A 15,489-nucleotide genomic window follows, 5' to 3' on the forward strand; every position below is an offset into this window, starting at 1 on the left:
GCTATAGCCTAATTATATTTTGTATAATTTTAGGTATCTAAGCACAGAGGACTCATTCACTACCATGGCCAGCAGTTTTAGGTCGGGCATCAGCAGTGTAGGGAAGATTGTGAGGGAGACCTGTGACCAGATCTGGCTTCAACTTAAGGACACCTACATGCCAACTCCAACAGAAGACATCTGGAAAGAGACGCCGAATATTTCGGACTCAGTGTGCAAGGACCTTTACTGTGAACAGTTTTATAGAATGGAAGTGTTCAAAGGGGTGATAGAATGCAAAACCGAGTTTATCTTGTCATAGTTGAATTATGACAGTTCGGTGGGTAAAATAGGCATACATAGAACCTCAAAGTCCCATTGACACCCGTTTCCTCTGCAAATCTCACTATTTGAAACTGCCGCTGAAAACGGGCGAATCCCAACGAAGCTAATAGTTGACGTCAACTCTGTGGCTGTACCTTAATTGGCTCTGGTCTGTACCTTTGTCATGCCCCAAAATGTACATACAGACCACTGGTCTGAGACCAGCTGGTGACTGAATGTAGGTCGCTAGATCTCACACACTAGTTTAGCTGCGAGTTGCTCTGTGTACTTTCACGGGAATTAGAAAGAAGAAAGTTTGGAAGTTTTTTCAAGGATATTGAAAATGATCCACGGTCATGAATTTTTTTCCCCAACATGGATCCTCGGGGAAGAAGGGGCTTTGGAGCCACCAGGACGAGACATGATAAGAACATAGTAGTTACAACTCTGTCTGTGTGCCTGTGGGCTGAGACACAGAACTAACTGGAAGTGGAGGTTTTTTTATGTCCCAAGGGTAATGTTACAGCAACACTAGTGGTTGTAATGAAAATGTTGAAACTTTGCATTTGTGTGTGTGTGTGTGTGTGTGTGTGTGTGTGTGTGTGTGTGTGTGTGTGTGTGGGCGACACACTGGAAGATGACTAAACTGTAACTAAGCTGTGTCTCTGGTGCTTTGTACAGTAACATTAGTTGATGAGTTCATGTGTTGGAGCAGAAATTAAATTTGAAGCCAGCCGGGGATATTTTCTCGTGCCTCTGCTGCTCCAGCCATTCCTGCTCCGGTAGCGGTGCTGCCTGCGGCCGCTGTCCAACCACATGTTTGGAAGTCTATCGGTAACGTTAACAGACAGTAAGTGAGTGTAATTATGGAAAGCCAAAAACTAAAAGGGAAAGGTGGCACTAAGAAGGCCAGACTCAAAAGTAAAAAAAGGGATCGTGTTGCTGCAAAAGTGTGTGGCTGCAGCCTGGAGATCTCCGGTCCCATGCCTCCCGTCTCATGCCTCCCGTCCAGAGATGTTCACAAGTCATTTTTTGGAAGTCCAAGTCAAGTCTCTGTGGTGTGATCTATAATATTGTTACACTGCCGGGGCACCTGGGGGCAGTACAAGGCTATTGGAGGGTTGTGTAGCAGTTTAGTTGGTGAGAGAACAATAAAGTAAGCCGTGTGAATCAACCCTGCTACGTCTTTATTCAGGGACGTCGTTAGGCCTATTTTAGGGGGGCTGAAGCTACCCCAAAATGTTCCTAAGCCCCCCTAAATAATAAGAACAACAATTCGATTTATCCTCATTCATATTTAGATGCAACAAATGATATATCCAGCTACAATAAACAAAGCCGAAAAGTCGGAAGTGAGACAGAAGTAGGCTACAAAGAGTCTTTGTGCTATCAAGATGATGCACCGCACCGCATAGACGCACTGGAGGTTGTCAGTACCCGATCCGTTCCACCGCCACGATCCGTTCTGCGCATGTGCAAGATAACACGTATGCCATGACATAGGCGCAGATGATAATGCTGCGTTCATGCCATTCAGTCTAAAATAACGTTGTCAAACATAATGGGAAAAGCAGGCTACAGCTAAATTAAGACTTTACAGTAATAACAATAAAGACAAGTATTGAGTGATTGTATTTTAAATGAGCACAAGTAAAGTAGAACTGACGTAACAGCTGTTATATATGTTAACGTTTATTTTCAAGTTTTATTTTGAGGGTCTTTTAAAGTTTACATGCTGTCTCAGCTAGCGGTTAGCCGAATTAGCTGTTAGCTAAACTAGCTAACGTTAGCTTAACTGTGGAGGCTAACGGCAGACCGCTACAATCAGCTAGCGGTTAGTCAAATTAACCGTTAGCTAAACTAACGTTAGCTTCCCGGTAGAGGCTAACGGCAGACCGCTACAATCAGCTAGCGGTTAGCCAAATTAACCGTTAGCTAAACTAACATCTTGAGCATGCGCAGAACGGATCGTGCAGGTGGAAGCGGTGCCGTTATTCCAACCTATTCCGAAGTGGTGGTGGCATGTGTCACTACCCAAAGTGAGTAGAGTGCAGATTTGAGTTGCGCATGCGTCACTTTGCGACGAGTGCAGATGTGAGTTGCGCATGCGTCACTTTGCGACAAGTAACCTACAAGATGCTAACGGCGGTTTGAGCTAACGTTAGCAATCAAGTAAACCAGTCAAACAACATTGGCTGTCACTTGAATGGCGTTTTGTGCTAACGTTAGCAACCAAACAATCATAGATAGCTAAAACGTTTTAGAAATGATTTCCATCTTCTGTTATTGTATGTAAAGAGAAACGTTTATTATTTTACAGATTTCACAAATTTCAGTAAGACACGTTATGCCGTAAACAGTTTAAATCTGAGCATGCGCAACTCACATTTGACACTCGACCAGAGCCGGTCTGACTCGGCTAACATCGGGTATGACACGTTATGCCGTAAACCGTTTAAATCTGAGCATGTGCTACTCAAATCTGCACTCTACTCACTTTGGGTAGTGACAGCATGAACGCAGCATTATCATCTGCGCCTACGTCATGGCATACGTTTCATCTTGCACATGCGCAGAACGGATCGTGCCGGTGGAACGGATCGGGTACTGACAGAGGTGGTTATTTTTATTTTATTCTGATTGGATAATTATCACCATAATGATTAATGCCCATTGGGTAATCCGGGTTTGATCACAGTTTGCAAACAAGGGGTGCTGCAGCACTGTCAGTACCCGATCCGTTCCACCGGCACAATCCGTTCTGCGCACGCGCAAGATGTTCACGCATGCGCTGTGGTACGAGGATTTACGACACTACCCAATCTGTTCCCACGCTAGCTAACGTTAGTTTAGCTAACGTTAGTTTAGCTAATAGCTAATTTGGCGGACCGCTAGGTGATTATAGCGGTGCGCCGTTAGCCGCCACCGGAAGCTAACGTTAGTTTAGCTAACGGTTAATTTTTGCTAACCGCTAGCTGATTGTAGCGGTCTGCCGTTAGCCTCCACAGTTAAGCTAAGCGTTAGTTTAGCTAACAGTTAATTCGGAACTACGCTAGCTGAGACAGCATGTAAACTTTAAAAGACCCTCAAAATAAAACTTGAAAATAAACGTTAACATATATAACAGCTGTTACGCCACTTCAGTTTACTTGCTGATCATTTAAAATACAATCACTCAATACTTGTCTTTATTGTTATTACTGTAAAGTCTTAATTTAGCTGTAGCCTGCTTTTCCCATCATGTTTGACTTAACATTATTTTAGACTGAATCTACGCTGTCCGTTCTGCCTGCTACGATCCGTTCTACGCATGCGTTATTTTTAGACTGAAGGCTGTCGGCTAGCGGTTAGCCGAATTAGCTGTTAGCTATCCGGTGGAGGCTAGCGTCGGAACATATTGGGCAGGTCGTAAAACGGTATTATCATCTGCGCATACGTCATGGCATACGTATCATCTTGCACATGCGCAGAACGGATTGTGCCGGTGGAACGGATCGGGTACAGACAGTGCTGCAGCACCCCTTGTTTGCAAACTGTGATCAAACCCGGATTACCCAATGGGCATTAATCATTATGGTGATAATTATCCAATCAGAATAAAATAAAAGTTGTTTACAAAAAATGAAGTCTCGTGATTGTGTGTTTTATAAGTCAGTATGATGACTGACTGTGTAGATTGGCTAATGATAAAGGTGGGTGGGCATAGAGCAGGTTGTTACATCGTACTGATTCAAGATCAGCTTTCTAAGAACGAGTTGAGATTGAAAGAGTGGAATTAATTTGTTACTGATCCCCGGTCAGATTGGGTTGTATCAGCGAGTGAAAGTGTGGAAAAGAAAAAGAAGAAGCGGCTGCTACTTATAAAAAATGTCCCGCGAATAAAAGCTTTTTAAAAGAGCTCGGAGGGAGGATGATGCCGGTATTCGAGGAGCTACGCATTCAACGTTAGCTTGGAAGAATCGCTGCCTTCTACCAGCTACACTCAGCCACAGCTAACGGTGGCTAACGTTAACTTTAGCGAAGTTGTTGTGGAAAAAGACAGAGATGAGGCCGGACGGTCATCAGCATTACAGAACAAGGTAATGGCACCTCAGGTACCATCATCTCTGAAGAGCCTGCACTACGGGGACCGATTACAGAGACCGTCCAGGAGGAAATTATACCCAGAGGCATATCAGCCTTTCAGAATCGGGCGGCTAAACATCCAGCATCTCGGAGGGGGGACGAGGCTGGCGGCAGAAAGACCCGCTCTCTCACTAACGAGGCACTGACCCGACACCTTCACCACGGTGAAACGGTACCACGGGAGTGGATTCTATATCACTGTCCACCGGAGACATTTGTTGCGTTGCCTGTAAAGTTCTACCAACACACAGCAGCGCATCTGTAGTAGGGTTTAGCGAGCTGCTGAGGGAGCTGGACTTTGAGGATTTGATCTGCGACTTTGCAAAGAAAAAGACAAGAAATTAGAACTTCTAAAGGTAAGAGCTATTATGCTATCTGTAAATTGACTAGGCTAATATAATCTGTTGTGACCGTGTGACCAGATAATGTACATATTTAGTTTAGTTTATTGAAAAGCCATGCATATCAGACGTATTGCATCATAATTTTGTGATGCTGCTATAGGCCTGTGTGAGACTTAGTTGTCAAGTGCAGTAGCCTAGCTATATGTTGGCTTTTGCAGTTTGTGAAGTTGCCAGCTGACTAAGTGACCGTTTATTTTGCAACCTGCGCTCAGCTGTGTTGTGTGATGGCATTGTTGTATCTTCAGTCAATCACGTTTCAGAATTACTATTGTGCTTTCTGCTTGGGTGCTTTTTAGTGAATACTATATTGCCATAGTCTTGAGCCATACAATGCTTTGGTATGATATAATTCATTGTAACACTGTCTTGTGATGGGTGAGTCAGATGGCAGTACTTGGTTTATTGAACTGGAAAGGCAAACTTCTTTTTTTGATTATTTTTTATTTAATAGTGACAGTGGATAGACAGGAAAGGGGGAGAGAAGAGAGGGAATGACAAGCAGCAAAGGGCCGCAGGTCGGATTCAAATCCGGGCCGCACAGCCTCCCAGATAGCAAAAAATATCCGCAGGGCTTCTTTTTGCCGCCGGCCCTAAGCTGTCGGCTATAGGTGCGTCCCGCTGGCGGGGATGAAACGTTTGCCGCCGAATACGTCACTCCCATTTCTTGCGAGATGCCGCCGGCGAACAGCTGGGGCCGACTGCTTCACTTTCTCTGGCGGTTGCCTCTGTCTAATGGACCGCGGCCGGCTGGTGGCAAGCCGCTTTGAAATACAAGGCTACTCTCAGAATCGACCAGCCATGTTGGTTTGGCATGTTGGGAGTTAGAGTGGAACTGACAGCGTTTTAACTAATTTTCACATTTGAAGCGATTATAAAATCATAATAGCCTATATGTAAATTACATCAAATCGGTTTTTTTGCTCCAAAGCCATTAGGGTTTATAACAGATTCTTGACTTTTGATTCCATGATAAGGTATGATTTAGGAAATGACATTTAAATTACTTTGAAACTCTGAATCGATTATACAGTAATATATGTAAAATATATCGAATTATTTATATAAACTCCTGGTTTATTTCTTCAACCCAGTTTCTGGGTTATTTATGTTGGGTTAAAATCGTGGGTTATTTTTTCAGAGAGTAACCATTTCTGGGTTATAGGGTTGGCTTTCTCACTCTCTCTCTCTCTCTCAATGTATTTTTTATTATTATATTGTCATGTCAACATTTATAATATGAACAATCACATTTGTGTGTTGTGTACATTATGATAAAACAGTATCACCATTTGTAGGAGAAATAAATTGACACACCCTCTAAACATGGATATATTAACTAAGAAGTAGAAGAAATAAGTTCATATATTAAACCCTTGCTCCTATAACATACACATCAGTCTGCCAGAAATTCAGAAGAAGAGGAAGAAGAAACACCTCCTGCCCTCTCTACCCCGTAGAAGAAGAACGCGCCCCCCCCCCAGTTGTTGGAATTTAGAATTTTCTCACAACAGTCGTTGGAAATAACCCGGTACCCCGCTCTATCCGTTTTGGCCTGTGCTTCTTTGGTGAAACTTCGTCGTGTATTCAAGGTAAGCGATTATTTTCACTGTTGATGTAACGTAAACTTTTCTGTGTCCATGTCCCCATTGCTAGTGTCACTACCCAAAGTGAGTAGAGTGCAGATTTGAGTAGCGCATGCTCAGATTTAAACGGTTTACGGCATAACGTGTCATACCCGATGTTAGCCGAGTCAGACCGGCTCTGGTCGAGTGCAAATGTGAGTAGCGCATGCTCAGATTTAAACTGTTTACGGCATAACGTGTCTTACTGAAATTTGTGAAATCTGTAAAATAATAAACGTTTCTCTTTACATACAATAACAGAAGATGGAAATCATTTCTAAAACGTTTTAGCTATCTATGATTGTTTGGTTGCTAACGTTAGCTCAAAACGCCATTCAAGTGACAGCCAATGTTGTTTGATTGCTAACTTGTAGCTAGCAGTCATTTCAAAAACGTTTTAGCTATCTATGATTGTTTGATTGCTAACGTTAGCTAAAAACGCCATTAGCATCTATAGGCTACTTGATTGCAAACGTTAGCTCAAAACGCCGTTAACATCTAGCTAGTAGGCTACTTGATTGCTAACGTTAGCTCAAACCGCCGTTAGCATCTTGTAGGTTACTTGTCGCAAAGTGACGCATGCGCAACTCACATCTGCACTCGTCGCAAAGTGACGCATGCGCAACTCAAATCTGCACTCCACTCACTTTGGGTAGTGACACTAGTTTAGCACCATTTGCTGAAATAAATGACCATGGCTTAGCTAGTTGCTACGTTGAGACTAGCGTTAGCCGTGGTAGCTAATTCTGTGGTTGGCATGTAGCCACGGCTATCGCGACGCAACACAATAATTGACTAGCTAATGTTTACCAGCTGTGCCGTGCTTATCATATTAAACAGTGCTCTACTGGTTGAAGTAGTGAGAGTTAGTTAAGAAGTGGGTCAAGTCTTCGAATTGTTGCTAACCTCTAGCTATATTGCTATGTTTTCTCCAGGTTATTTTGAATGGACAGCTTTGTCGCTGATAAGCTAACCTGAGCTGACAGAGAATTTTAGAGGTGAGCATTTTACTCTTACTGCCCTGACATCATCTCTCTATACCTAGACATGTTTCTTTAATGGGGCTTGAATGTGTCGGTGGAAGATTTTGTGAAAGTCACAACTTCTTCGACAGTGGGGTATGCATATCCATATAACCCTTATAGTTAATGATACTTGTGCCTTGAAATTCAATGTCTCTGATATTTTCAGATTATCTTACTTTTGGAAATATTTAAATATCTGGAAATTTAAATCTGTAATGTCACTTGTTTGTTTATTTACTGAAAGTGTTTTTTTTTTACATTTACAGGCCATCCACAAACATAAAAGAGGCCCTGGCGCTATCATTGGTTCAGACATTCCCTGAATGATGGATCAGAAATTGGCTGTGAGTTTAATTTTCTTTCTTTTTTTTTTTACACAAAGATGTGAATGCACTATAATAAGCAATGGTGTCTAATGAGATGAAGCGGTCATACGAGACATAATATAGTGTATGTGTACATGTATCATTTTCTTTAATTTTGCTTTTAACCCTTATTTCTCTTATCAGTACCTGATGTGTGTTATCTCTACTGCTAAACTTTTCTTCCAGGAAATATGGTATTTATTTATTTATTTTATGTAGATTTCCAGAGACTCCAGAATGAAAACCAAGCTCTGAGGGAGGAGAACCACACCCTGAGGGATAGCAATGCACGAGCAGGTGAGAATATGCACTCTTTCTTAAATTTTACTTTTTTTGTGTGTAATTTAGGTTCAAAATTACCATATGCCTTTCATTTTGTACCTTCGGATGACAGCGGCTCACTTCAAGAGCAGGTGAAGCAAGTTGGGACAATGTTGAAGACGTTTGCTTGCACTTGGCAATCAGGTACAACTTGCAAACACCTGTGGTTGTTGGTTTAATTCCCACTGGGGCCACCTGTACATGAAGTAGACCTAGATATAAATGTTATAGTTAAGTAGTTGAGGGACCAGGACTGACTACTTTATTCTTTTATTCTGGGAACCCCTGTAGGTGCAGATCAGACCCTAATGCTGTGACGTCTTGGAGAGTCAGTGCTTAACAATGGTATTATAGTTTGTAAATCCTATTTCATACCTGTTACTTGATATTGCACATTAACTAGTACCAAAATTCTACTTTCATTCCATCAGTGTGCTTAACTGTTATTCTATTAAAAATAGCTTGGAGATCCTATTTCACCAAATATTCTACTTACTCTGTTGTTAACATTTGCTTTTTCGTTTTGTCACAGTGCTTAACTTTTATTCTGTTGTTAAATAGAACTTGTAAATCCTTGTGTCACAAGTCAGCATTGCAGTTATGTATGTCTGTTCTACTACTGTTTTTACCTCAGTATGTATGTATGTGTAAATATATAATATATATGTGTGTGTATTTCAGTGATCTGACACGTCTTGTTTCAATGACAGTTACTGTACTTTGAAATGTGGAATTAAAACGCCAAATGGAAATTTGTCTGGTTTGATCAACCATTATTCTTGATAAACTGCATGCTATAAATATTAAATATAAATAAATGAATATATATATATACACACAATAACCGGGTGGCAGATCGCTCGAAAATAGCGTTTGCCTCCGGACGAACACAGAGCGGCCAAATTTGGTATACGGCGCGGAACGGCGGTTGTCCGGCGGGCCGGCCTCGAACGAAGGTAGGAAGGCGGCAGCCGCTTTTAAAAAGCGGCTGCCGCCGGCGCACCGCCGGCAAATGTGTTTGCGATTACGCCATTCTGACGCTTCTACTGCCTCTGGAGCACCGCCGGTGGTCCGCCGACTCATTGCTATCTGGGCTAGCCTACATGGGGAGAACGCTCTTACTGAGGCCGCACCTATTCATTAATTTTTTGAGCAGTAGTGATTTGGCATGTGATTTATGTATGCCTATTATAAAGAAACAAATAGGCTAATCTGTAACTTTAGAATTTGTCACATACTTCGCTGTTCTGAGTTCGCGGTGCAGTACGCACCGTAACATGTAGTCTACTACTGTGTAGTACACTACATGTTACCCCACTGATACACATGTGAAAATGAAATGAAAGCAGTCCTACATACAGTCAATACAGTATATACAGTAATCATTACTCCAAATCTTTTATTCCTTCCGCCATCAGGTTATTGTATTTAGACAGTAGCCACTTTAAATAGGATCCGTATTAATATCTTACATGATAAAGTATGCAGTGATGCCTATTCTTTTTCTTTTACTGCTATTTTTCATATTTGTTTAACTTACCAACTTATTAGCTATTTGGCCTCTGTCAGTTTTTGGACATTTTGGATGTTGTTTCATGTGACCACTTTGCATTTCGAAGTCATGAAATTAGCATCAGGGTTTAGTTTTATCTTAAAGATTAAGACAGAAGGAACTGAGTAGAAATGGAAGAAGAGGATATGTCTGTCACGTTTGACTTGTTAACATCTTGGTTTCTTGACTGGTGGTTGACATATGTGTAGCTCTAATACAGTAACGAAAGATGTGAGTGCAAAGATTTTGCCAACACAAGTTACACATACCCTGGGGGCTAAGCCCCCCCTTTCTTTCAATCCTAGTGACGTCCCTGTCTTTATTCCTTATTTTAAGAACCCAATACAACAGTCTCAAGTCTTTGAGCTCGAGTACAAGTCAAGTCTCAAGTCTTTAAGGGGCAAGTCCAAGTCAAGTCTCAAGTCTTTAAGGGGCAAGTCCAAGTCAAGTCTCAAGTCTTTAAGGGGCAAGTCCAAGTCAAGTCTCAAGTCTCCATCTCCATCTGATCTGTCCCTAACACTGTATTGTTAAATCTTATGAATTCAAAGCATGTCCTGTAGCTACCATCCGTACAGTATCAAAATCAGTTGTAGGAGAACTTTATGGGGTCTACTGCAAAGCAATCTGAAGAAAAACAAATTAAGAACTCTGTTTCAGTTTCATAACTGTATTTTTCAATATTTTGGTATCTGCACCAAAGAATACATGTTTGCCTGTGTTACTAACTGGCTGTAAAGCCCAACCTCATCATGCATTACATGTTTCAGTGTTCAAAGTTTGAGGGAAACATTTGTATTGAAAGTTAATACACCATCCATGGTGCAAACATGTGAGAACTGATCCATATTGCTATTTAACAACAACCTGGTGAAATATTTACCTAGTCTGTAATATCATATGGATACAACTATAAAGATTAAATGTGCCTGTTCCCAGCATTAGCACAACACTTTGCGTTGGTTAGCTTGTTAGCTGTGATGATATATGCTAAATGTAACGTCTCTTTCATTCAAAAAAATGTCTAATGTCGAAGTGGAAATCAAGAGAATAGCAGCAGCGCCACACCAGTTACAGAACAACATGCATCTCAGTGCCAGTCCAAATTACGCACAATAAGCAGTTTGAGTGCTCAGTGAAACTGAGTCCAGCGCGAGGGAGACCTGACTCAGAGGAGGAGAGGTTAGTGAGACCAGACTCAGAGGAGGAGAGGTTGTTATGAGTGAGGCCAGCGTCTCCACGGCAGGGGACAGTGCGCACGGATCCGCTGCGCCACGCATGGATGAAATAATGAAATAGTAAATAGGACTACAGTAACAGAAAGATGTGCAGAATTAAGACAGTCAAGATGGCCCAGTGTTTGGTGAACCGGGTACACCTTGTTCACTTAATAGCCCCCCCCCAGACTAAATGTAACGTCTCTTTCACATTAGCAGGTGAGTTACTGACCTATCTGGGTGCGTTTTGAGATGCCTGATGAAGTTCGACGTTGATCCGGCATCATTTATCTTGGTGCCACACACCTTGCATGTAGCTGTTGGCTTACTGCCACTGTTTATGAAGTTATTGAAAGCAAAACTAATGACAAAAGGCACAAATGCGGGAGGACTTGGTGTTGCCATCGTCAATGCATTTTTTTATATATAGCGCATGCGTTACGTTGCACATTATAGCAAAGGGCAGGGAATATGCAGCTCGTCATACGTTTCCCCAACGTATATGCGCCAATAAAAGAAAATAGAAATACATGAATGAATTTAGATTTAAAAAGCAATAATTGTATGAAAACAGGTTGTTGACGAGTTTCGAAGCTCGAGTCCGACTCAAGTCCGAGTCTCAGACTCGAGTCCCCATCTCTGCTCCCGTCTCATGCCTCCCATCTCATGCACTCCCGTCTCATGCCTTCTGTCTCATGCACTCCCGTCTCATGCCTTCTGTCTCATGCACTCCCGTCTCATGCCTTCTGTCTCATGCACTCCCGTCTCATGCCTTCTGTCTCATGCACTCCCGTCTCATGCACTCCCGTCTCATGCCTTCTGTCTCATGCACTCCCGTCTCATGCACTCCCGTCTCATGCACTCCCGTCTCATGCCTTCTGTCTCCTACATTCCTGTCTCATGCCTCCCGTCTCAAGCCTGGGCTCCAGGCTGCAGCCATACCCGACTCTGTTACTGTGCTGTGTGTTGTTCACCCCCCCCCCCGTGCCTTTTTGCTCTGCAGCTCCATTCTTTGTAAACCAACCAATCAGCGTGCAGCTCATCTAAATATTCATGAGCATACCATATAAGGGAGAAAACCTCTCGTTTCATTCTATTTAACAGGGTTGCATTAGGGCGCATAGTACAGCAGCCGGGCTCAACTAATGTTCCATACCCCATTAGGAGACCTTAAGGAACAGTGTGAAATACCCTAGATAGAATCAGTCTATCACCCCTTTAACATGTCTGTCTCTTACTGTGAAAGGCACGTCGAGGCTGTTGGACGTCACCGTGACATTTCCGCTCAGAGAGTAGTCAAGGTTGATTTTGTGGTCTTTGCTCAAAGTCCTCGTCATGGCGACGCCCGCCAACATGGTGTTTACATTAGGGACAAGATTCCTAATATCAGGACAGAACTGCAGACAGACAGACAGAGACAGACACAGAGAGAGAGAGAGAGACCGACAGACAGACAGACAAACAGACAGAGACAGGTCAAAAAAAAAAAAAAAAAAAAAAAAGACAGACAGACAGACAGACAGACAGACAGAAAAAAAAAAGCTAAGTGTCAATCGAATTATCTGAAGTTCGGTAAAAAAACTCATGTGAATAAAGCTGGTGAAAGTGTGTTTCCATCAAACAGCTTTAAAGCGAATAAAAACCAGTGCGTAATGACGTCACATGCTGTTTTGCGATTAAATTGGTATATCTAATTGATTTGAGACATTTCATGGTGTTTCCATTCATTTTTGCACTGAATCGCACAAGATTCAAGCAAACTTTTGCGAACAAAGTTTTGCTAGACAAAAGTAGTTGTTAATATTAGAAGCCTAAGCTCCGATGGGCCTTTGGCCGAGGATCTGATCCAGCTCATCAAAAAGGTGGAACTTGCCTTTTATTTTCCCTCCGGCACCGCTGCAAGACAACTCTCTTTTTTGAGCCGTGTATCGCTGTTTGAGCGCCTTCCATTTACTCCGCAGGACGTCCCACGGCTTGTCGTAAGGGACATTCTAAAACGCTTAACGTGAAAAAGCAGAAACGCTTTATGTCAGATAACGTCCATAATAATTGGACATTGGGTTAGATTATTTGACAGTTTTCCGTGGTTATGATGTGTAATATGAGAGAGAAATTTGGTGATGATTGATCATTGTTTAGATACATTAAACCACGTTAAGCTTTTTCACATTAAGCGTTTTAGAATGTCCCTGTCGTAACTGTTGATCATTTCCTTCGCGAGCTCCTGATAAATGATGGCGTTTCTTAGATTTTTGCTATCTAAAATAGCTGTTATATTTTTCTGAATAAAAATAAAATTAAAAGTGTATCTTTCCTCGTTTGTCCGCTTACATCTGTTTTTGTTGACAGCATCATGTGTGCAAACAGAGCGGAAATACTGGGCGGAAATGAACTGAAACTTCTTCTTCGTTTTATTGCGGGTTGCAAACATAAAATGACCTAAAACTTAATCGCAATTCATTATTTATTCGGCAAATAACGTTTCCATCAGCGTTTATCGCATAAGCCGTATATCGATCAAGAGAAAATCTGATGAGACCGAACGTATTTCATTTGAGTCGATATTCATGAAATTCAGTCGGATTTTACTGTTTCCATGAGGCATTTTTCATTCGATATCACTTAATTCAGATAAAAACGTGTGGATGGAAACATAGCTACAGTCTGACCCGGTCTGCACCTAAACCTGCAGGTTCAGGACTCATTGACCGGTTGGGTTCTTTTAAAGACTGAAGGAGGAACTAACCTGGGAGGTGAACATAAACCTTAACGCTGCTGTGAGAGCAGCGTTCACCACAAACCTGAAACACAACGAGAACATCTGATCAATCAATCAATCAATCAATGAAATATGGTTTATCTCCAGAACTAAAGACTCAGCTGATTGGCTGTTTTACCCCAGGTTATCCACACGGATCCTGTCAGCTCGGGTCTTACAGTAGTCATCTCCAGACGGTATCTCGAGACTCAGACGTCCTCCAGTTTGGATCAGTCTCACTCCGATGGTGACTCCAACATTTTGTCCTGTTACGACAGCTGTTCCCCTGAAAACACATCAAACATAACGCAGCCTGCATCCCTCGCCAACTCTTCCGGGACCGTGTTTCTGTTTGTTCAGACAGGCAGCTGTGTTAGCGATATGCTATTGGTGGTGATGTGTTTTACAGTGTGTGCCGCGGACAGACAGCTAGCAGATAGTGTGAGGATATTTTTAGCGCATAGGTCGGGCGGACAGACAGCTGAGGAGATAGTAGAGGGTGGAGATGTTTTACAGTTTGTGTGGACAGACAGCTAGCAGATAGTGAGGAGATGTTTTTTACAGTGTGTTCAGGGGACAGGCAGCTAGCAGATAGTGAGGAGATGTTTTTACAGTGTGTTCAGGGGACAGGCAGCTAGCAGATAGTGAGGAGAATTTTTTACAGTGTGTTCAGGGGACAGACAGCTAGCAGATAGTGAGGAGGAATGTGTACAGGTTTACAGTGTGTTCAGGGGCAGGCAGCTAGCAGATAGTGAGGAGATGATTTTTACAGTGTGTTCAGGGGACAGGCAGCTAGCAGATAGTGAGGAGATGTTTTTTACAGTGTGTTCAGGGGACAAGCAGCTAGCAGATAGTGAGGAGATGTTTTTACAGTGTGTTCAGGGGACAGGCAGCTAGCAGATAGTGAGGAGATGTTTTTTACAGTGTGTTCAGGGGACGGCAGCTAGCAGATAGTGAGGAGATGTTTTTACTGTGTTCAGGGGACATGCAGCTAGCAGATAGTGAGGAGATGTTTTTACAGTGTGTTCAGGGGACAGGCAGCTAGCAGATAGTGAGGAGATGTTTTTTACAGTGTGTTCAGGGGACAGGCAGCTAGCAGATAGTGAGGAGATGTTTTTTACAGTGTGTTCAGGGGACAGGCAGCTAGCAGATAGTGAGGAGATGTTTTTTACAGTGTGTTCAGGGGACAGACAGCTAGCAGATAGTGAGGAGATGTTTGCTGTATGTGACAAAAAATGTTGTAGCCTAAAAAAACATGTGACATTGCTTAGAGCACCTTGAATGATCATTCATTATAATGCAATTTAAACTTGTAAGATTAAGTTGGAGTTCCTGACACATGGAATATGAACTAGGGCTGCAACTAACGATTATTTTAATAATCGATTAATCTGTCGATTATTTTTTCGATTAATCGATGAATCGGAAAAAAAAAACATTAAGTGTCACGCCACTTAGCTATACAACAACTAACTATATGTTTTATAAAGCTAACAACGGTGTCCGATTTCAAGTTAATGAATATTTGTGAGCTGTAAGGGTTTCGTTAGCTGCGACTGTCCCTGCAATCCTATGTGTACAGATTGCGGCTAGTTAGCTTCATTTTTGGTCGTAATTTGAGTATATTTACAGTTTGAATTTCGTCACGCCACTTATACAACATCTAACTATATGTTTTATAAAGCTAACAACGGTGTCTGATTTGAAGTTAATGAATATTTGTGAGCTGTAAGGGTTTCGTTAGCTGCGACTGTCCCTGCAATCCTATGTGTACAGATTGCGGCTAGTTAGCTTCATTTG

General features: G+C 42.2%; 1 protein-coding gene and 1 long non-coding RNA gene across 2 annotated transcripts in view; one reads left to right on the plus strand and one right to left on the minus strand.

Annotated features, from left to right (window-relative positions):
* The window catches only part of LOC120573898 (phospholipid transfer protein-like), a 28,903-nt gene that overhangs the window by 3,808 nt on the left and 9,606 nt on the right, over positions 1–15,489 (minus strand). The window contains exons 5-7 of the mRNA XM_039823805.1: positions 13,829–13,975; positions 13,678–13,732; positions 12,170–12,328 (exon numbers count right to left, since the gene is read on the minus strand). Of these exons, the coding sequence (XP_039679739.1) occupies positions 12,170–12,328; positions 13,678–13,732; positions 13,829–13,975 (361 nt within the window). The remainder of the gene's footprint in view (positions 1–12,169; positions 12,329–13,677; positions 13,733–13,828; positions 13,976–15,489) is intronic.
* On the plus strand, positions 7,402–8,141 carry LOC120573899. Its single transcript, XR_005641790.1, has 3 exons — positions 7,402–7,452; positions 7,746–7,823; positions 8,064–8,141. It is a non-coding gene; the product is annotated as an uncharacterized LOC120573899 (long non-coding RNA).

The sequence above is a fragment of the Perca fluviatilis genome, chromosome 15, assembly GCF_010015445.1.
Source record: "Perca fluviatilis chromosome 15, GENO_Pfluv_1.0, whole genome shotgun sequence".
Lineage (NCBI taxonomy): Eukaryota > Metazoa > Chordata > Actinopteri > Perciformes > Percidae > Perca > Perca fluviatilis.